Source organism: Aplidium turbinatum, chromosome 10 (assembly GCF_918807975.1).
Source record: "Aplidium turbinatum chromosome 10, kaAplTurb1.1, whole genome shotgun sequence".
NCBI classification, from domain to species: Eukaryota; Metazoa; Chordata; class Ascidiacea; order Aplousobranchia; family Polyclinidae; genus Aplidium; species Aplidium turbinatum.
This window is the reverse complement of record NC_137481.1, coordinates 25,436,438-25,460,240: the sequence shown is the minus strand read 5'-3', so window position 1 is coordinate 25,460,240 and position 23,803 is coordinate 25,436,438. Positions and strand designations below refer to the sequence as shown.

Sequence of the window (23,803 nt, the reverse complement as noted above, 5' to 3'; positions counted from 1 at the left end):
GACAAAATTTTTTATTTTTTTTGTTACACTGTACACTGTGTAATCGTAAGTTTTAAGACCAAAAGTGCAATGACTTTGATTAGCTCATTGTAAAAAATCTGGTAGGGATTCCCTGCTCCCTACAGATATCTAAAAATCAAATATTATGTTTGTTCTTTGTTTTAGTGGACCTACTCATATTAGTTCTTCTGTCACAACCCTGTGCAGTGTGCACTGTGCACATATCACCTTTTTCCCCAGAACGGTTTGACTTTGGTAAAATGGGTTGCCTTGTTTTGGTTAAAATCAAATGCATTACACCTTGAAACTTTGACAGACCATTCTTTATGTATTTCTGACTACAAATGTACACTTTACTCAATTTCGTTAAAATTTGACTTGTTAACTTTTGACGCTTGCAACCAGCTTCATCTATATTAATTCTAAGAATAAATTGTAGCAAATGGAAACAAAGTGGTCAATGCAGGTAGCAGAGCTAATAATTGTAAAAAAAACTAAGCTGGCTAGTGGCTAAGTCATGCGCTACCTGAGGTTTCATGCTGGGTGAAATCATCAGGTGCAACACTTATTCAAATAAAATACACTTAGTCTATTATATATAATAAGTTTCTAAAAATTAAATAGAATAAGTGTAGGTTATTCTATTTGTTGTGCTTGATGCTTGATGATTGCACCTAACATAAAGCCTCAGGTACCTAGTGCATGACTTAGCCAGTTTAGTTTTTTTGTAATATATTATATATATTATTATATAGCCTAGTAATACTGCGTGACAATTGTATTTTCTATTTTAGTGCCAAAACAAAACTTTAAAGTCACCACAGCCCCAATGAATTTACTGTTAATGAAACTGTTTTCATAACTAAAATGGCTCACATGTTAGATGGTTTTGGAGCAAGTCCTGTGTGGTCCGTCCAAGGGGCAGAAAAGTCGAAATATGAAAGCATATTTGAAAGTCTTGGTCCAGTTGCTGGAAAGCTGGCTGGAGAAAAGGTAGGTTTATCTGTGTGTGAAAGTGCAGAATGAATATTTATATTGCATAAAAATGAAAAGCCATTAATTTTGCAATGTGTTGCCTAAAAAACCTTTGTTTAGTCCTTGTTTTTTACTCATGTTTATATTTTGTGATTTATTTATAACTGCCATATTTATTTGAGTACCGTACATATAAGTTATACCCCCAACCCAGGTCTGTTGAAGTGGTACAAAGTTTTTACTCACAATGGCATGTTGCGGTTGCTGTTTTTCTGACTAATGAATCACTGCATCACTGAACTGAATGTGCACATAACACAGGCCAACAAAAAAAATTTTAGCACAAAAAGTGAAAGTCATTTCAGAGTATTTCAACGCCCCTGATTCCGAAAATGAACTTAGTTTTTTCAAATTGGCTCTAGTTTTCAAGACATTTGACAATGAAAGTATCTTTTAAATCGTTGCCCCAAAGTTTTTAATTAGCAAATTACTCATTTTCAGCCCGGTTTACCATTATGATGTAACAGTTGCGTTTGTTTAGTTCAATTGGGGTTGATAGTCTAGAAAAGTTCAAAACAAATAAAGTTTAAATGAATTTTGATTTATGAATGATTAGGCTACATCAAGAAAAATATCCTGAAAATCTTGTGTTTATTAATACTGCTTTGAATTGAAAAGGTAGACATTTTATATTGAAATAATACTTTTAAAAATTAAATTTTATACTAAGCCTTAACTGATGTACTCTTTACTGCAAGGAATTTTTTCTGGTCTTTCAGCTGATATATGATATAGGCTAATAAAATATGTCTTTAACATGTGGTATAAGCCTTGTTATTCCACTCAACAAACAGTTTCCCAACCTCATTTTTTAATCATATGATTGATTTGAGACAGTCAACCGCTTCAAGTGAAAAGTTTGCTGGGTTGGTTAAAAAAACAGAAAAGTTTTATGAGTCACTTTTACATGTAGGATGCTGTCTTAACGATCCAGATACATTTACTGCAACTGTGACAAGTATATATATGACAAAGGTAAAGCGCTTCAGTCTTGAATAATTTCATTAAAAGAGATATATACAGTATATAACTAAGCTTATTACTTTGACATGAAGCTGGGAGATTAAGATAAGTCCTGGGTTCTTCATAAAGTATATAGGCCTATGATCAAACCTTGTAGTATAAGCCGTTTCTGGGCTAATATACTTGTATCAGTAAAGTATACCTGGATTGTTAGGACAGAATCCAACATGTTAAAGGCATATCATATTAGCAGGCCTTAAAACTCGTATTTTTTTCCGGCAGCCATCATGGCCTACTGGGAGCTCCTTCTCGTCGGCCAAATCTGCGTGCTTGGAGGCCAAAATACAAATAACGATAGCACAAGTAGATAGAATTAAACTTGCTACAATGCTGAAATGATCACTTAGCGTCTGTTGAAGTCTTGGTGACGTCCTGCAATAGAATCGTTGTACCACGCAATAACTGCTTTATCGGGATGGTAATCCTGTATAGCGGACCATCTAACGACACTAAATTGTTTCAGCTGCTCAGTAAATTGTTTCAACTGCATTACCGAATACTAGTTCAGGCCCTTAGGGGCAAAAATGAGCATCTTTAGGCTAAACGTGTTACACGTTGTTTTTTTGCATTTTTTTGTAGTTGATGAATCTAACTTCAATTTTAGTGGGTGCCACAACTTTTTGGGTCACGTGATCATCCCCGAATCGGGGATTCCCCCCAAGTCAATTTTGAGCTCTTTTCACGGCATTTTTATGCAATTAGATACGTTATTTTTTTACATTTGGACTGACTGCCACTACAAAATACACGAGATAAAAACACACAAAATTATGTTATTAATGACGTCATTGTGACGTCATGTATTAATTTTTTGCTTGTTTTTTTCTTATTGTAGTCGCTTGTTTGTTGTTGGTGTTACTTTTTTGGTTACAATAAGTTACCAATGGTTTTTCAACTGATTTGATTAGTATTGAGTGTCAGTACTAACATACCGTACCGGTATTCAAAATCTTAAGGAATCCAACTTCCGGAAAGTGGTTATTTTCAAGATAGCTTCCAAGATGGCCGCCAAACCATTGAACAAAACAGTAAATTGACCATAACTCGGTCATCATATGACCAAAACATGTAGTTTTGGTGTTTATATCTAGGTTTTTATACCCTGTAAAGTAGGGTGATTCATAAATTGAAATTTTTTTAATTCAATGGGGCTCCCTCTTGTATCGTGTCAATACCTGAAAAAATAATCCTGTCAAATTTTTAGAGCAATCGAAAGCATTTTTAAGGTTGCTACCGACTTTGAAAGCTGCACATAATACACACATGGGTCATTTCCTGTCAACTCAACAGGGTGTGCAAGCTCGATCCTCTTAGATTTTCTTGAAATTCACACTAAAGTTTCATATTGATGTTTAATGAACACAAAAAAAAAATTCAGCTCATTATCTCAAGACGTTTAGAAATTACAGCCCTTCAAAGTCACCAAGGTCCCTCAAAATGCGTTCGCATGTAAATTTTCTTCCATGTTTGGGTCTTTATAAACTTTTAATCTAAAGCATTTACAAAGCTGAAATTTGGTATTCTGATTAAGAAGCAGCCCTAGTTTTCACATCTACCACCAAAATTGCTAATTTCAAATTAGTTTTAGATATAGAACCTTTCAAAAATTGAAATTTTTTATATATATTTGAAAAAAAATCATCAATTTTTGATGTCCGCTATCTCCCAAACCAATAGTCACAGAACTACCATTTTGCATATCATTAATCTATACTAGTTGATAATAGTGTTGGGCGATATTGAAACAAACAAAACGATACGATATTTGAAAAAATACTCGATATTTCGATACTTTTCGATATTTTTGTACTAATTAAGAAAAGAGTTTCTCAGTCTTCGAAATTAGTGTCGGCAATTGCCGAGGTGATTGCCGACGCAGATGCATGAATGGCGCATTAGCGTCGACAATAAAAATGCCGAGGCCACAAGAGCGCTTGTAAGGTTAGGGTTAGATATTCCTCCCAGTCGTTATGCCACAGCCATAGGTTTGCTCCTTAGTCAACACCCTGATGGAGCTCTGCGAAAGAGGCGTGTGGATGGGTATCAAAGCGGGAAAACGTGGACGCTTCATTGCGAACGGCAAAGACAGTGTAGATTTACAGCCAAGCGATGAGCCTCTTGATGTGTCCGATTCCAGTGATGACACGACAATCTCATCCTCCGATACAGCATCTGATGATTCCGATTCTGACATCTAGTTCTTCATTAAGCAGACTTTGTGTTGCTCGCAGTATCCCAACTGTGCCGAAATTATGTTAGTGCATACCTAAATCGAGGCAATCTTCTCGCAGGGAGCGATTAATTTGTTACCGGTACTTGTTGAGCAATTAACGTTATTTTATGATAATTCAACGTCGCTAGATGTCGAATTAATGTAAAACAAACGTAAATTTCTTATTGGGCATTGGTGTTATGCAATATAACCACTATAACCAGCCGAGAAAATTAAATCGATTTGTGCTGACTCGAACGTTGAATCAACCCAAAATTAACTTACTTTTCCTCCGCGTGAGTTATTCAACGTGAATTACCGTAACAGCGTGCGTATCGCGTTGCTCGCTTTTATCGCTACTTTTGGTATTATTACATCACAACAAATCAAACAGTGCGGTCATGATAGACTACTCTAGCATATTTTTCGCTTCTCGTTTTCCATGTTTGGTACAATTTTTTTTGTTATAAACGTTCACAGCAATTGCCGAGGCAATTTCAACTTTTGCCGTTTGGCTTTGGCAACGTTTTTGTAGGGGTTTGCAGTTATGAGTTATCGAACGATATTGAAATAAATATCGATATTGAAAAGATATCGTATCGTATCGAAAATTCGATATATCGCCCAACACTAGTTGATAACACTGGTCAACAAAATGAGAAAAAATTTTTTTGGCAGGACATCTAAGAGTGTTTTCTGGGGTTTTCAAGGTTGCTGATTACGAATACGACATTGGTTTTGCCAGATTGACTCTAGTTTAGAAGATACCTATACCCCTAGATTAGCCCAAATTAGTGTATTTACCCCCGAAACATCTCACCAAGAAGTACGTTAATCTTATCAATTTTGTTTGATATGGCATAATAATTAGTAACGAAAGCTAATTTAAAAATTACTGTAAAGTCCTACGTTCCGTCCTACATTTTGCTCCTGTACCAATTGGACATTCTCCCAAGATGAAAGAGGAGTATGATGCCATCAAACTTGTCCTTGAAAAGCTTGACTACAATACCCATAAGTGGCTCATCTGTGTTGGCATAAAAATGGTCAGTTTTCTAATTGGTCAACAAAGTGTATATACCAAGTATCCTTGCTCCCAGTGTTTGTGGGACAGCAGGACGAGAACCCAGCACTGGCACAAGAAAAACTGGCCAGAACGCACCAGACTTCAAGTTGTGACAGCCAATGTAATCAATGAACCTTTAGTTTCCCGCAGGGATAGAATTGTATTTTCTCCTCTGCACATTAAATTAGGGTTAATGAAGCAGTTCGTCATAGCATTGGAGGGGAATTGCTTCAAGTACATTTGCAGTCATAATTTCCAGGACTCTCCGATGAAAAGCTTAAAGCTGGTGTCTTTGATGGACCTCAGATTCGAACAATGATAAAAAATTCGGATTTCACCAGTTGGATGAACAGCAATGAACTCACTGCATGAAACTCCTTCAAGGATGTAGTACAAAACTTATTGGGGAATCACAAAGCACCTAATTACAGAGAATTAGTTCGGAAGATGTTATCTGCATTTGGAAAACTTGGAGCTAACATGAGCATTAAAGTTCACTTCCTATTCAGCCACCTTGACAGATTTCCTGACAATCTTGGTGATTACAGTGAAGAGCAAGGGGAAAGGTTCCACCAAGACATCAAGACAATGGAAGAAAGATATCAGGGCAGATGGAATGAGCACATGATGGCAAACTATTGCTGGAACTTGTTGAGAAACTGCCCAAAAGTTTCTCACAAGCGAAAATCTTACAACAGACATTTTTTCGGGGCAAATTTAGTTAATAGTTTTAATCTTATTGTATTTCATACCATTATTTTCAATTTACAATGAAAAAGATAATGTGGTTCCTTTTATCTAAATTTTATAATATACAAGGTTGATTGACTGATTTAATGCAACATTTTTTAGTGTTTTATGTACTGACACTACTGTACGGTATATGATTGTGTATTTTGTGTATATGACGTCGGTAACATCAAGTTTTCAAGTATGACAAATCTAATATAAAATCCTTAAAAATCTCGTATTGTTGCTGTATTTAAACTTAAAACTGTCTTTATTGTTCACAATTGACCATTAAATTGCATTTCTGAAATATCTAATATGGTTAAACCGTTTTTTTGACCTTGCGCATAAGGCTCAAATATGGGATTTTGGTCAAAATGACCCTATGCGATATCTCCAAAACTAGAGCCAATTCGGGAAAACTAAGGCCATATTCGGAGTCAGCGCCCTTCAGAACCCCCAGAAACACTCTAACTTTGTCTGCCAAAAAATTTGTGTTGACCTGTGTAATTAACCCCCATGAGACTGACACCAAACAAATGTGAAATTATTGAAGTTTGGAGGGTGTAAAGATGGTTCGGGACATACAAAAGTCAATAAATCGCTCTAATTTTTGTATTTGTGACTTGGAAATGATTCCTTGTGGTAGAAAGTCTTGCAGCATTACTATCTTATAGCAATAGAGCTGCTTTCCCATCCACCTTGCTCGATGGACTGCACCACAGTTCATGATGTTGTACTGTCCACTGTTGATTCCAATGTACACCGCCATCAGGTCTAAAAGTTCTTTGTAGTCACTCCTCTGATAATTTTGCTTATCTCTCAAAATTTATAAGTGATTCCACTTTTCTGCTTTGGGTTGGTACAAAATTCTCCCAACTCTTGAGGATCTTTGGTGTGCAGTACAGCTGCAGCATGTGGGGTTGCATCGAATCCTTTGTTCCGAAATCTTTTAAATAGTTCAATGCCTGGAGATCTTGACGTTTCGACTTTCAAGGCTTCCCACACATGAGAAAGTATAACTTCTCCAGTACGTTTTCTGCATGCTAGGCAGAGAAGTGGTTTGTCTAGCTTTATTTGAAGAAAAATGCATGCAGCAGAGAGATGGCTTGAAAATTGTTTTGGGTATTGTTTTAATTTTTTTTTTCTGGCTATCACTATGCTGCATGCATTTTTCTTCAAATAAAGCTAGACAAACCACTTCTCTGCCTAGCATGCAGAAAACATATTGGAAAATGTGGTGCAGTCCATCGAGCAAGGTGGGTGGGAAAGCAGTTCTATTGGTATAAGATAGTAATGCTGCAAGACTTTCTACCACAAGGAATCATTTCCAAGTCACAGATACAAAAAATAGAGCGATTTGTTGACTTTTGCACTTTTGTATTAATTCAATGGATGGTGGTTTAACTGTCCAATTGCTGCATCAGCACCCCGATAAGATTTGCAACTGGTAAGTGACATCAAAAGCTATGATGCAGTAGACAAAATTATCAGTGTTGCTGCTTTAAAAGCTTTAGGTAGGCACACATGGTATGTAGCTGGGGAGCTGATCCCCTTAGTTCTATGGGACAAAAAAGTCACTATGGATAAAAACGAAGCTTTGGCTAGAACTCTGCTGCGTTTAAATGCAAGTTTCTATGACCAGGTTACAAACAGGTTTGGTAATGGATATGGTAATCCAGAGCTGCCAGACATTGTTCATGATAACTCATTGTGCTCCTATGCAAATGCCAGCAGCAAAATGTTTTTTGAACTTTTGCACATTTCAACAACTTTTCTTGCCAAACACCTGAAAGAGTGGGAAATAGATGATGGCTATGCTTCTGCTAATGGTATCATAAGTGCACTCAGAGTCTGCAATGATTCAGCAGAGAGAGGGGTAAAACTAGTATTCGACTTTCTTCATCTAGCAAAACAAAGAAAAAAATCTGCAAAACTATATTCAAGTGGTGGAGGAGGATCAAAGAAAGATACCAAATCTTAGAAAACGTCGTTTATCAACACAATGAAGATGCACAACTGCCTTTGCGTAAATTGTGTTAACTAAGACTCACATTGCCTGTTTGGATGTACAGTCGAAATCGTTTAAGCGCATAGTCAATTTGTCAAGCTTTTTTATGCGCTTAAACGGTATATGCGCTTAACCGTTTACATTGTTTGACAGTATCCTATACGTCAATACCGAACGTTTATCTAACGCAAAAGCATGAAAACAGACCGCTGGACTTTTTCGATGAACGAAGGCATTGAGCCTTAATACGTAACCCGGAGTGTTAGGAGATTTACAGAATATTCTAGAATAGTACTGTACAACCGAATTCCAAATAACGGTACTATTTTGTTTGGCTGTTGGTCAGCGAAGTGTGACGCAGCAACAACTGTTCACGCGCGTTCCTCGTGGCTTTCGGGTAGCTGCCGTGATCACCCAACCGTAACGAATTCACTTCAGCGAGCAAGAAAATTCACTAATCATGCGATTTAGATTTTCCTTAGTCTTGTGGTTCTACAGTTCGTACTGCGACGTAATGATACTTGTTTATGATGTAACAATCCATAAATGAAATGTGGTCTTGTGATTCATACAGCACTGTACTCAAATCATAGAAGAGAAGGCCTTTTTTCGTGCGGTTTTACTTTATTGTTTAAATCATGTAGGCGCTAACTGTCTGTCTTGAGGTGTTATCTTGAGCAACTTTGCTTTGCCAAAGGAAATATGCAGTTAAGTGATAAAAGTCTACAAATCTATCAAGAATTCCTAGTCGCTTAGCCGATTTATGCGATTAATCATTATGCGACTAACCGTTGAATTTTCTTCACAAGTGAATGGGAATGGTTTGGGATTATGCAATGCTATGCTCTAAAGCGATTTATGCTCTTAACCGATATGCGACTAGCCGATTTCGACTGTATTGATATAGTACATGCATACATGCAGTTTCTTTACAATTGAATAACTTTTGTTGTGCATAAGCCATGAAATTGTATTCTTCAGATAGCACAGCTCAAGAAATGCAACAATATCGCCTTTTTACAGAAAAATAGTTCAAAATTAGAATTACCGCCCTCTAGTGGTAATATTTGCAAAAATATTGCTAAAATCAAATTCCTTACCCACGAAAATGGGGGGGTGCATGCAAGTTCCATTACAATATGATGAGTAGTTTTTAAGATGTTTTAATTTTTCTTTTCACCACTAGGGGCAGTATTGTGCAAAAAATTAGTGACAAAACTTGAATATTTTTGGATATGCTTATCCCATTTCTCCAATTTTTTTTAAACATTATTCCGAACATCATAGAGCATCTTTCAAATATACCCCAATATTGCAAAACTTATACACTGCCCTCTAGTGGCAAAAACATGAAAAAATTCAAAAAGTGGGCCTCAAAATGGCCTCGGCAGTGGAGGTAAACGTCGATGAAAATTTATGAAACTTCATATTTGTGGTCTACTGATCTAAACACAGTACCACAAAAAAGGTAAGCATGGTGAAACCAAGATTTAAATTTCACGGGGCGCCTGCAACACCCTACTGTAAAGTCAATGAAACCATTCTCAGAATTGTTAATTCATCTGATAGCCTATAAATTCAATATGGCAATCCAAGATGGCCGCTAAACCATTAAAATAACATAGTAAATTGACCATAACTAGGTCATCACCAAAACATGTAGTTTTGGTGTCTATACCTAGGTTTTTATACCCTGTGAAGTCAATGAGACTATTCTCAGAATTGTTGAATTATCTGATAGCCTATAAATTCACGGAATGGCCCGTTTTGGTGAGTCCGATTCGGTGAGTCCGATTTGGTGAGTCCGATCCCTATTTAGTGATTTTTTTAATTTTTTTTTTAAATTATTGGGTACCGTAGTCTAATTATCATTACCATTTTAGGGTTAACAGTTAGGGGTTAGGGATAGGCGTTAGAGGTTAGGAACTCACCAATCAGACTCACCAAATCGGACTCACCGAATAGTAGCAGACCCATAAATTCAATATGGCAAACCAAGATGGCCGCCAAACCATTAAAATAACAGTAAATTGACCATAACTAGGTTATCATATGACCAAAACGTGTAGTTTTGGTGTCTATATCTAGGTTTTTATACCTTGTGAAGTCAATGAGACCATTCTCAGAATTGTTAAATTATCTGATAGCCTATAAATTCAATATGGCAATTGGCAATCCAGGATGGCTGCCAAAACAATTAAAAATGTACAATAACAATGTATTGTTTATTAATAAACCCGGTAAATTTCTATATATATTTGGGTTAACTGAGCAGGCATAAAGAGCTCATACGATGTGGTCATGTAGAGTAGTAGACTCTTGACATAATCAGCGTAAAGAAAGCAAATGGATCAAGTATTATTAATGCTCATCGCTGTCACTCTCGATGTCATCGTCTGTAATTTATGTGATTGCTGTATGGACACATGAACCAGTTTGGCATGGTCCACATCCAGCATGGTATGGTAGCACATATCTCTGGCAACTACAGTGAGGTGAACACGATTCGCAATTGCAGTGATCATTTTCAGTAGGTTGTCCGGGGCAGCTTTCATGTCCGTCATGATTGGAACCATCTGATTATTGTCTACTTTCCATCCCCAGTCTAGAGCATCCATACCATCGTCAGTAGCCTACCCATCCTGACCATAATCTGGTAGTAAACTCTGAGGCAGTGGAATTTGGTAAAGGATGATGTAGGTGGCAAACGTTCAGGGTGAACAAAGGATTTGGCTGTTTTAATTTTCTTGACCAATGTATTGTATCGCTGTGTTTCTAGGTTACTACTGCCATCGTTGCCAAACATAACGGTCATAGCTTTGTTTTCAAGATCCTTAACAGGCCTCGAAATTCCGGCGGTCATGGCGGACATGACCTCCGGAATGACCTCGAATGTCTGCCGAAGCCGACTCATTGGTCGGTCATAAATGACCGCCGCAAAATTCTTGACAAAAATAGAGCTAATGCAGCAAAAATATATTTCAAATTTGAATTGTTACAATTGTTTGTTTAACGCGAACAAATACGGAGCTGAAACAATAATAGTAGCCTACAGGCAATTGCTTCAGATCACATTAGAGTGGCGTGGTTAACGAGCTGATGGCAAAAGTAGCCATTTTTACATCATTTCAACGCCTTGCAATGTTGCCTTGAAATAAAGTTGTCTGAACTTTTCGGCAGGATATGTATTCTAATGTTAACAATGAGGATTATTGCGTTACATTGATCGATTGTTAAAAAGAAATGTAACAGAGAAGCAAGTCTCAGCTGGGTTCCGCACGTGCTTAGGCGAATGTGGCGACCCTATTCACGCTGATAGAAATAGAATTTCTGCACAGAAGGGAGGGTGTTAGACTAACACTATTGTGTTAGTTAGTTAACACTAACACTATTGAGAGCTAACACTATTGAGTCACTAATGCACATTTGTATGGACGGTCCTGAGCTGGAGATTTACCACCCCGCGCCGGCAATTATCGCTTGGCACAACGATTCTATAACGCGAAAACCACGGAATAAGTGATCGTAGTTGCGTTTGTAATAAGGAAATTTGGATTGTTGTTTTCAATTGTGTTTATTGCGTCATTACACGACTGTCATTAACGCACTGATTTATTAGCAAGCAATCTGCTCCAGTATACTTCAGAGTCGGTTAATTAAGCCATCAACCATTGCAGAGTTATTCTGTTGTAGAAAATCTTCTACAAACACGACTACACAATACTGTAGTGTGATTTTGTGCAAAATCTAAATGCAAAAAATATGTCTGGTTGAGATATTAAATGTCCGCTGAAAGGGCCAGTCCGGTAAGACATGCTTGACCGCCGGAAAAAAGTACAAATTTCGAGGCCTGCTTAATGATGTGGTCTGTCTGATTTGGGAGAATAAAGCAATTTGCACATTCTTTGATTATTATTGGTTGACTTTTCACTAGTTTCTTGAAAGCGTCTTCTTCCCGATACCAAATATCCTTGACGTTGAATCGCAACCGGTGAATGAAGAGGAGCTGTAAGCATAATTATGTCTGGTCCGATGATTGCTTTAAGTTTGTTGATGTCGTGTATCTTGGTTGCGTAAGCCTTTTCGGAGCGGAAGTAGAGGTCTTTAATGTCTGGGTTAGTGTCAGCATAGCGTAGTATCAATATTAAAAGGTCCGTGTCTTCACCAATTAAAGTCGTACTATGTCGATGAGGGCTGTCCATCTGCCGTTTTGACGATGTCAACATCTGCATCACCTGGAGCGTTCATCACATTGCAGCTTCTATTCCTCAGTTGAGCAGAAATTAATCCTTCCTTGTTGGAAGCTCAAGGCAAGAACTGCTCCTTCTTTCCAATGAACTGGGTGTCTACAGTAAAGTAAACAACCGGGTGGACGTTCATGCCGCGTCTTTGATGGGTATTGTCTTTGATAGACGGACCACCATATCCATCAAAGACCACCGTTGCTAAGCGATAATGACAAATGGTAAAATCTGCATACGACTGTGCAATAGACCCATAACTGTATCCAGCTTTCCATGGCACTCGATGCAACAAGAACCCTCCATCAAGAACGTAGTGATCGGTTTTTGAGGCAGATTCTTTCACTACTTCATAATCGGCTGACATCACACTGCTGGCATGTGCTGTGATGGCAGTAGCTATTTGAGGCTTATCTTCTGCAAGAAACAGGGTCTGGATGTTACGTGGCTGTCACAAGTAATCTACTCTTCTTCCTCTCAACTGGTCTGAGTTTTTGGTAAATGACAGCAACAAAACTGCGTTATATCAACTGGTTCAACAAGCTGTGATAACTTCAGTCGATCCAAACTTGTTTACGATTGTTGTAACATCGTTAGATACAGCTCTTAACAATCAAACATTGGACATGACTGAGGTTTCCCCATGTGATCACGAAGAGGCAGACACCCGTATGTTTCTCCATGTGAAACATGGAAAATCCGATGCCATAGTCAAAACAGTAGATACTGATGTGGTAATTATTGCAATTTCGTGTTTTGACAAGTTAGAACTCTGTAAACTATGGGTTGAATTTGGAGTTGGAGAAAAAACTCGCTTCATTCCAATCCATGACATTGTTTCATCTTCACCTCAATCTCTGATGATTAGCGCTTCTTTACCTTTGTTTTATGCTATCACAATCTGTGATACTGTTTTGTCTTTGGAAAAAAAGGCTTGGGATTGTTGGATGCTTAATCTTACCGCAATGTGTGGCTTATTTAACTCTCTGAATTTTTCAAGCTCACCTAGTTCTATAAATGACATACAAAAGTATGTCAAAGCTCTTTATGGCAATGGTCCTACTATCACGGATGTAGACGAATGCCGTTATATGATGTTTACCAATGGTTGCGCTATTGAAAAGCTGCCACCAATGTCAGCTGCTCTGATGCAACATACACGCAGAGCGATACATCAAACTGAAATACGGAAATCAAGCCTCGTAAATGTTCAGCAACTACCTTCTCCTTTAGCTTGGGGTTGGAAACATAATGATGCAAATCAGCTTGTTCCGTTTTGTCAGTCTACTTGTGGCTCTCGATGTTCCTGTAAGAAAAAATCCATAAAATGCACAAGTCTTTGTTCATGCGAGTACGAAACATGCAATTCGACCACAAAATATCCAATCCTCTCTGATGTTTCATCTTCAATCCACATTGACGTTTCATCTCCAATCCACACTGATCATTCAAGAAATGCTTTTGACTTTCTAAACTCTATCTTGTAACTTGAAAAAACTTGTCGTACACGAATTTTTTTAACATCAAATTACATATGGTAGGAATTTAACATCGAAAACCGCTAGTTTTTTCATCTTGAATTAACAGTGTTAAGACTCTGACATTGCTCCATCTGGGGTCATGTATTAATTTGATTTGTAGATCATAATTAGGCCTACATATTATATATTTTAAATTTTAAAGTGGCATGACCAAAAGGGAAATTCACCCCTGGTAGCTGCTCTTCTGGTTATTCCCTTGATGACGTCGTTATTGCGTCATACTGTACTGGAATTATTGTTATTGCTTGCAATTGTAAAATTTTAAGCATTTGCAGAACTTATAATGAGAGTATTTGATCGCTTTTTTCGGAATAAACTTACCATTGGTTCCTGAATTTGAAGTTGTCTAGTTTTAATAATGTAATGATGACGTCATAAAAGATGCAATCATGACGAAACTACTTTTAAGAATTGTGAAATGGTTTTAGTAACCGGTACTCCAACTAAAACCAACAGCAATCGACCAAAATCGGTTAAAAAAGCAAAAAAATATATGTGATGACGTCACAATGACGTCATCCATCAAATTATTTTGTGTTTATTTTGTCTCACTTATTTGTATGTGCTTTTTAAGTTAAAATATACAAAAATCAAATATACAGTAATCGCACAAAAATGACGTAAAAAGAGCTGAAACGTGATTTCTGGGGAAATCCCCGATTTGGGGGTGATCACGTGACCCAAAAAGTTGCGGCACCCACTAAAATCAAAGTTGGGTTGATCAACTGCAAAAATATGCAAAAAAACAATGTGTAAGACGTTTAGCCTAAAGATTCCCCTAAGGGCCTGAACTATACCGCCTTTCATAAAATCTGACCATTTATGGTCGTTATGATGTCACCTACCACCAACCGAGAGAACAAGCAGGTTTTAGGAAAGGGTTTTCAACCATGGACCACTTGCATACTATCAACCAATTAATTGAAAAAACAAACGAATATAACATCCCACTCTGCCTTGGACTAATAGATTATAAAAAAGCGTTTGACTCTGTTGAAACATCAGCTGTCATTTCAGCACTGGAAAAACAGGGAATTGACCAATCATACACTCAACTTCTCAAAAACATTTACGCGGAAAATACATCTATAATTTGGCTGCACAAAGACTCTGAACCATTTCAGATTTAAAAAGGGGTACGTCAAGGTGACACAATATCTCCAAAACTTTTTACAGCAACCTTAGAAGAAATTTTTAAGCAACTTAAGGGGACACATCTAATGCAAAAAAAATTTTTTGAGGAAAATTATATTTGGGACTGAAAATTTGGATAGAAAATTTCATCAGGATTCTGAATATATGGCAGTTTCTCCACAATTCCAATTCATTCCCTGTTAAATTTTAGAACTAGTGGAGCTACCACGCGACCCAAAAGTCTAAAATATGCCAGAATGATGATATGATATGCTGAAAATATACTAATAAGTAGCAACAGAAAAGCCCTTTCTGGTTTTATATATTTGTCTTATTTGTAGTTGTTGTTTTGGTCATGCTTCAGCAGTTACAAATTTCCTGTATCCTAGCATTTCAAAGCCAGTAGTGACAGTAACAATAGCCTAGCTGAAAATGCACGGATTTGCTTTGTATTTGCAAACCATAACTTTAAACGTGTTTTACTCAAAATGACATTTTTTTGCAGTAACTGTTTATTTAAACAAACTCATTTGTTTATTTCTTGTCCGAATTGGCTAAAAATTGGAATGCATGCTGGTACAATGGTTTTGCATCAACCTATGAGAGCTTTTTTAAAAATTTTATTTCTTGATGTGTATAAATATTTTCGCACACAAGTAACTTTCAAAAAATTTGTTTTTTTTAGGAAAGTGACATTTTAGAGAAAAAAGCTCTCATAGGTATTTGCATATAAGGTAGATCTAGCATTTCATAACACTTCTTGTTGCTATATGGTGCTGGTAGTGAGAAGCAGTGTGTTCTATTAGCTTGTCAAAAAATAATTATTGAAATATTGTTTGTGTTTGAAGGAAGCTCATTGCATCAAATTAAACTTTTATTTCATGAGACTTGCATATTCAGATGTGTCTTTTCATGCCCTTTTCAGAAATATATGGTATGTGGGGGTTCGCACAATAGTTAGCTTATCTGAGGCAAGCTTCTCAGCCATCAGCAAATATTGGGATTTCATTAGAGGTGTTCCCTTAACTGGGAAGAAAAAGGAATCAAAATTGATGGTGAATACATAAACCATTTACGTTTTGCTGATGACATTATCCTTATATCTGAGCAACCTAAACAACTACAAACAATGCTAAATGAAATCAATACAGAAAGCAAAAAGATTGGCCTTCATATGAACTTTAACAAAACGAAAGTTATGTTTAACAAACTGGCAGACACCGACAGCAATATTCTTTTGGACAGAGCGACTATCGAAAAAGTTGATCACTATTTATTATATATCTTGGCCAAAAATTACAACCAACTCCAATAAAGAAGATGAAATCAAAAGAAGAATATCACTTGGATGGCAAGCCTTCGGGAGAGCAAGTTCGATATTTAAGTCAAAACTGCCTCTTTCTCTCAAGAAACAAGTCTACGATCAATGCATCCTTCCAACCGCTACATATGGTGCAGAAACTTGGAACCTTACAAAGAAATTAACACTTAAACTAAGAACTATGCAGAGAGCACACAAACGAATCATGATGGGTTTAACATGGCGAGACAAAAAGACTGCCGAATGGATCAGAAATCAAACGAAATTACGAGATATATTGAGCACAATCAAGAAACTAAAATGGTCCTGGGCAGGTCATATAGCAAGATATCAGGACAATAGATGGACTAAAAAATTAACAACATGGACACCACGAGAAACCAAAAGAAAGAAAGGAAAACCAAAAGTAAGATGGAGGTACGACATTGACAAACAATGCAATACAACCAATTGGTACCAACTAGCACATAATCATGTAAATTGGCATGAAAAGGGGAAGGCTTACGCTCTGCAGTGGGCTCGCACAGGCTGAAAATGATGAATGATGATGATGATGTCACCATTGAGGGTGTGAACATGAAGTCACTAACCCATAGCGGGAACATTTCTCAACTATGAAGACACGTGTTTTCCCCTCGGATGTCAACTAACCTAGTTCTCCTTTTTAACAACGATTCATTGTCCGACAACATTGCATCAACATAAAAACGACAACATTGCCAGCCGATGTAAATTAGCACTTCGGATTAACACTTTGTTAAAGTAAACGTCGTCGGGAATTACAAACAAGACTTAGTCAAACAGGCAAATGCGCAAAGGTTTTTTAAATTTTTTTATTCTGTATCATTTAATAAGTGGAAAATTCGTCTTGTTTTTGTTCAATTATGTTCGTCTAGTACTGCTCTATAATCATGCAAAAAATCGCAAACCTGCTTCTTCTTCTTGCATTTGAGGCCGCCACAGATCACGTTGTTACATCCAGGCGCAGCAGCCAATGGATCGTGTATTCATCGAGCGTTGTTAGGTCCACATGTCTATCTTGTGGTCGGTATACAGGACATTGGTGGTGTGCAGTTTGAAAATCTGAGCCACATGCACAAGATGGTGAATTGGCGAGGCCCCACTGGAACATCATCATCGTTTCAGCAACATGTTGCTGCTGAAACGGCCCACTCCAGTCCGCAGGCGATTGAGCTTCACCCATTCCTTCCGGGGTAGTTCTGCTCCAGGTGGGGTGTTGGTATTGGGAAGGACTGTGAATTGGGTTGGTCTCGCAACTTCTCTCCATTCACGGTTCCAAACTTCGGAAATGTGGAAGTTCGATTTGCAGATAGCTGCAGCATGTCGGGAGAACGAGCGTCGAAATTTCAAGCGCTGGGGCTTTTGGGAGTGCGAGTTTAGGACAATCTGGTTGAGGAGGTGGTCATCCCTTGACATTTACGCAAACCTGCGACTTGTGGTTTCGCATCACGGTAATTAACGTTTTTACTCGCACACAATGGATGAATGCGCGTCGCGCAATGGCCTAATGTGCTCTTGCATTTGCGAATGCGCGGGTACAGCTCGTGATCGCAGCTGGATATATTCCATATATACAACAGAAAAAGTTTCCGCACAATACAATAGTGGTGATTATGACGCGCTGACCTAATTCTGCGTCACTATTTGCTGCTACATATTTTCGACAGTTAATCTACGCTCATTCTATTGCAAAATTAAATAATTGGCTAGAAGAAACCGGCGGCCAAACTTGGCCGACTGAGAAGGTAGCACCGGCGGTCATTCAAGCACTACTTAGCGGCCATGGCCGCGATAGCCGCCGGCTGGTTTAAGGCTTGTATTAGCCTATATCATATATCAGCTTATAGATGAGAAAAAAAATTCTTGCAACAAAGAGTAGATATTAGCAAATTCTCAGAATAAAATTTTATTTGTAAAAATGATGAGCAAAATTGACCCATGTGGAAGAAGAGTGATGACAAATTCTGTTAAGTGTCCAATATGCAGGAAATGAGTGCATGGAAGATGTGCAAAGATGAAGAGAGTGACATGCAGAACCGGATATGGTTTTGAATGTGAAAGATGCAAGTAGATTAAAGAAGGAATGGTTGGTCCTGTTGAAAAGCTGAATGACGAAGTAGAATCAGTGAATACCTTTACTTTTGCTATCTAGGAGATGGATTGAATGCCAGTGCCCAACTGCCCAGTGGTGGTTGTGACTGCAAGAGTAAGGTTTAGTTGGGTGAAATTCAGAGAGTGTCGAGAGTTGTTATGTGGTAGAAGATTTCCGTTGAAAATGAGAGGAAGAATTTATATCATACTAGTTGTGTGAGATCTGCAATGCTGTATGGAAGTGAGACATGGTGCTTACAGGAAAACGAATTGGCGATTTTAAGAAGAACTGAGAGAGCGATGGTGAGAGCAATGTGTGATGTGAAGCTGATGGACAAAGGAAATACCGAAGAACTTATGAACTTGCTTGAGTTGAATGAGAATGTTGATAAGTTGGCGAAAGCGAATGGAGTGAGAGGGCATGGGCATGTTTTGAGAAGGTATGAAGATGATGCTTTGAGAAGAGCGCTGGAGTTGCAAGTGGAGGGTCGTAGAAAACAAGGAAGACCCAAGAAAACGTGGAAAAGGGAAGTTGAGGAGGAATGCAGTGAGGTGGGCTTGACAAGAGAGGATGACAGATCGATGTGGAGGCAGAGTGTGAAGGCGATTGCGACACTTGGAGGTGAATCCAGCCATCTAAATGATAGTACAGTTTTTGCACAAGTATGGCTGTAGAAATTAAGCCTTTCAACTAAATCCACTTACCTCCAGTTCCAGATGCATTGTAGAAGATTGATTAATTCAGTGAATCTTTATCCACTGGTCTTATATCATTTTATATCAACTGGTGTTTCCTTAACTGCTTGAAAATTACTGCTAACCAATGCACAGTATCTATTATGCACTATGCAGTATTCAATATTTTCCACCACATAGGCTATTTGCGACTCTGAACACATGGCAAATCATTAACACTTTCACTGCCGGCGTTTTGAAAAAATAGGAGAAGTTTTCCTCCTCCTCCTGTTACCATAGTAATGAAAAAATATGTTGCCAAACGATTGAAACGCACTTTGTAATTTTGGAGCAAAATCGGTGTTGCAATTGATCGTTGAAATGACTATTGCATTTACAAGTACGCCAGTCAGCTAAACAGTTTTTTTTTTGCATTGAATCAACCTGTTCAGACGTGAAATCACTGTAAAGAAAAACAAAAGGCCAACTGAGTGATTCAACGTATTCAAACATTGAATCAATGTAGGCTAAATACAAACTGCTAGGCTAATTCGGTTCTTTGAACAAATTGAATGGCTTTTGTAAATGTTTTTCAGTTGCAACCTATACCTAGTCAGCAAAAGTTACCTTTTTACACGATTTCAACGTCTGGCGACGTTGAAACGATGTAAAAATGACAAGTTTAGCTAGCTGGTAGCTAGGCTACTGTACCAAAGTTTAACTTAACCAATTAGGCGGTTGCAAACATATTTCCTTTCGATGAAACCTATAGGCTACCACGTTTGGTTGGCCTTTACATTACATTCAAAAGTTTTGCTGACAGACATAGCATGGTCATGGCCTATGTTCATAAGAAAATGTTTGCTTGGATCTTTTTAGCTACTAGGTTTAGGTAGCCTACAGGACTTCTAGCTAGTACCGGTAAGCAGTTTAGTGACCCTAAATGAATAGGTAAATTAGTCTAAACCTTAAAATATAATAGAATATTTCAATTACCTTGCTAGATAAAAAGTAAGCTCTTTTACATGACCTATGTGCATTGATCAATACACTTTTTTTGACTAGTAGCCTAACTTTATACTAGTAGCCTGGCATCATAGCTCTGGCATCAGACCTAGAAGTTATTGCTGAATTTCAAGCTTCACACTGATTGGTGTTTAGATTTCTATTTAATTTTTAAAGATTTGACGGGGAAATGGGTTAAAAAACGTTTTTTTTTAGTTTAAAATTGAAGCAACCTGTCAGGCCCCAGGATTGGCAACACATCAGGATTTTTGGGGCATTATGATGTCATGGGGTGAACAATTACATCACAAATGACTAGATATCTAGTCATTTGGCAGTGAAAGTGTTAAACACCTTTTGAAATGCCAAAGTACATACCAGTAGCTCAGGACCTGACTGCTTTTAACAACAGAGCAAGTGTTTCCATGATGTTTTGGTATTAGTTAGAGCTTGGCCGATATATCGGTCAGCCGATATTTATCGGCCGATATCAGGAGTAGCCAATGTCAGGAGTAGCCGATATCAGGAGTAGCCGATATATTGTATCGGCTATTTTTCGCCAATAAACATCGGCCAGCAAAAGCACACTCAAACCAGTCATACATGCATTTAGAAGAAACACAAGTTGCTCAAACGCGCATTTAAAGTCTCTCGTTTTAATTAGTGTGCATAGTTTTAATAGCAAGTGCAAGCATCTGCACACAATCCATTTTTGCATGCAGCATGTGGGTATGCTTTTGAATGTCTTGTTTTGTGCACGTGGAAGGGCGCTCTTCTAGCTGCGGGAGTTGCCTATTTAAAGGCATACGGTACCATACTAAATGAAATTTTCAAACGGGAATTAAGCATTAAAATGCGTAAACTGAACATTCAAGAATACTTTTCAAAAAAAATTGTTTTCAATGGCAGTGGCAAGGTCTAAAGTCCAATGTTTCATTTCTTTTTCATTTTTTCAAAATGACCAAAAAGTGGAAACACTGCTCGAGAATACGTCACTATCGACAGCAATAACAAAAGCCTCGTTACCACATCTGATGTTTTGAGCAAACTGTCTAATGGGTTGATCTACATACATGCATAGCCTACAGTTAAATCGCCTGTAGTAGCAATTATTGCTCGATCAGCTGATTGCTAGTCTATAGTGAGGTAGACTGTACAGTTGCACGCTTTGCTGTTCACGCCCATTCCCATATTGAAAGCTCTGGCAAAAGCACCTTCGCGGAATGCTGATTCGACTGCAATGGGGCAAAATTTTATTGAAAATAGTTTTATGGTAGCATGTTAAACACAAAGAACGTGTAAAATCACCAAGTTAGGTTTTTCCTTTAGTACCCCTTTAATTGGTGCTGCCTGGTTGTGCTTCTGTTTATCGAGCTAGTGGCGGTGACACCGGTTTTTGTGCGAATCCTAGCAGAAAGTCCTGTCGTGTTAGACTGATTTATATACGATGACAAAAGATGTTCTCTTCTTGGCATGAATGCTGAGAAACTATGTTTTTTAAACTACAATTTGAAACTGTTGAACTTTGATTATTATTGAACTGAACACAAAACAGTATTGCATTTGGTTGTTTCTTTTTTGTTTGGTGTTTTTTTGTGATTAGTGTTAAGAATGATTTTTCCATTACAGCAACCAATGCATTTAAACTTTCGTGGACTGGTTTGTTGCATAATAACTTTGTTGATAACAAATTTTTCGTATTTGATATATATCGGTTTTCGGCCTAAAAATTTCATAAATATCGGTATCGGCATCGGCCTGAAAAAGTGATACAATCAACAATGCTTGTCCTTATTCTCGAACCACACAACTTGTTAAAAAAATTATTCAATCTATCAAAATTTGGTGGGTGCTTTTGTAAGGAATTGCATTTGTGAAGTACGACCTTCAAGTTGCATTAAGTCTATGAAGTAAATTATTTTAGGTTCGTCCAGTTTTACTGAATTCTAAACTGCCAATGGATGTGCTGGGACGAGTGTGGGAGCTTTCTGACATTGACAAAGATGGATATTTAGACAAAGAAGAATTTTGTGTGGTAATTCATACATTGCTTTTTTGATAATACAGATTGACACCCAAATTTAGGCCTTGTAGCGTATTTTGTAAACGTATTCAGTGATTATTTTCTGTGGTAACTATATTTTCATTTTGTTTTAATGATAAACAAAATATTATTTTTTAATAGTTTTTGAGGTGTGGTTTGCAATTAATAAGCACCCATAATCCCATATACATTATACAAGTTGTCTTGATGCACACTCATTGCATAGACTAAATGCCTTCTGTGCCATTTTTGCAGGCAATGCACTTAGTCTATCGAGCCATTGATAAAGAGCCAGTTCCATTGACATTGCCGCCTAATATCGTGCCACCTTCCAAACGAGGAACCTCTCAACCAACCACTTCTTCTGTTCCATCAACTAGCAGTACCAACAGACATTTACCAGGTAACTTTTCAGACGTTTGTTTTTGCATGGCTAAAGTAGATTTCACATTTACTTGCACACAGTTTTCAGTTTGAATTAGTTTTCTCATAATTTTTTACTAAAAGGTATAGCCGTTTGAAAATTTCACTTATTTAGCTACCATTTATCAAAAAATCCATTTCACTACAATACATGTAGATTTTACTGATTGATTGATTCTTTATCCTCGGACTGGGAAAGTTTTTTGCAGAGCTTAATCCTGGCAGTTTCGCATACTTGTAGAGGCTTTGAATCAATGACGCCGGTCACCGAGATTGACAGAGTGAAGTTTCCCATTGATGAAGTCTTGTTGCCTTGGAATTATTCCATCCATTAGATGCCACTGAATGGAAAGCAGTCCTTATCGTGCGTTGCTTAAGCGCACACCCCGAGAGTTGAACCAGCTTCTTTGTTCCAGAAGTGACGCGCTAACCAAGTGAGCTATTGGGGCGGACTGCTTTTCATTTTAACTTGTTTGCGTTGACACAAGAATAATTATGCCCCAATTCGGAGAAATCCCAATTCGGAAGCAGCCTTTTTCGGCGAAAACCGATTCAGTGATTTCTTGACAATCCATCGATGGCTTCTATTTATTTAGAGAATTTGGAGGGTTCATTAGGTGGGTCTGCTACTATTCGGTGAGTCCGATTCGGTGAGTTTCTATCCTCTAACCTCTAACCTTAACCCCAAACTCTTAACCCTAAAACGGCAATGATAATTAGGCTACGGTACCCGATAATTTAAAAAAAACATGAAAAAATCCTCCGTTAAGGGATCGAACTCACCGAATCGGACTCACCGAATCGGACTCACCGAAACGGGCCATTCCGTCATTGGGTAGGTGTTTTTTGTGTTTACCTTCCCATACCCATGCAAACGAGGCAGTTATTGTTTCAATGAAGAAAATGTAAATTAGGTGATATCTTGTTGGTATAGGTTATAGCGATATCGAGCAATGATTATTTTATAGGTTAGGTAATTAACCTGACCTATAATCGTTGATTTCACAGTTTGTGGGTCATGCTAGTAACGTTGAAAAGGAGGGGGGACTCTAATAATCTGACAAAGAAAAGTAGTTGATCTATACTACAGGTTAATAAAGCTCATTTATTACGTTTTAAGTAAAATATTACGTATATACCGTATTAACTTTGCTAAACTTAGTTGATTATGATGATCATCAAACGCTGTTTGATAACTGTTTTTTTTTCGCATCTGGAGGCTTAAATTGAG

General features: G+C 37.7%; 1 protein-coding gene across 4 annotated transcripts in view; it reads left to right on the top strand.

Annotated features, from left to right (window-relative positions):
• The first annotated feature begins 803 nt into the window (after window positions 1–803).
• LOC145778185 (uncharacterized) overlaps window positions 804–23,803 on the top strand; it is a 46,189-nt gene continuing 23,189 nt past the window's right edge. For all 4 annotated transcript variants that reach the window (XM_082589625.1, XM_082589624.1, XM_082589623.1 and 1 more), the window contains exons 1-3: window positions 804–993; window positions 22,030–22,140; window positions 22,405–22,552. In XM_082589625.1, coding sequence (XP_082445751.1) covers window positions 868–993; window positions 22,030–22,140; window positions 22,405–22,552 — 385 coding nt within the window. In that variant the 5' untranslated portion in view covers window positions 804–867. The remainder of the gene's footprint in view (window positions 994–22,029; window positions 22,141–22,404; window positions 22,553–23,803) is intronic.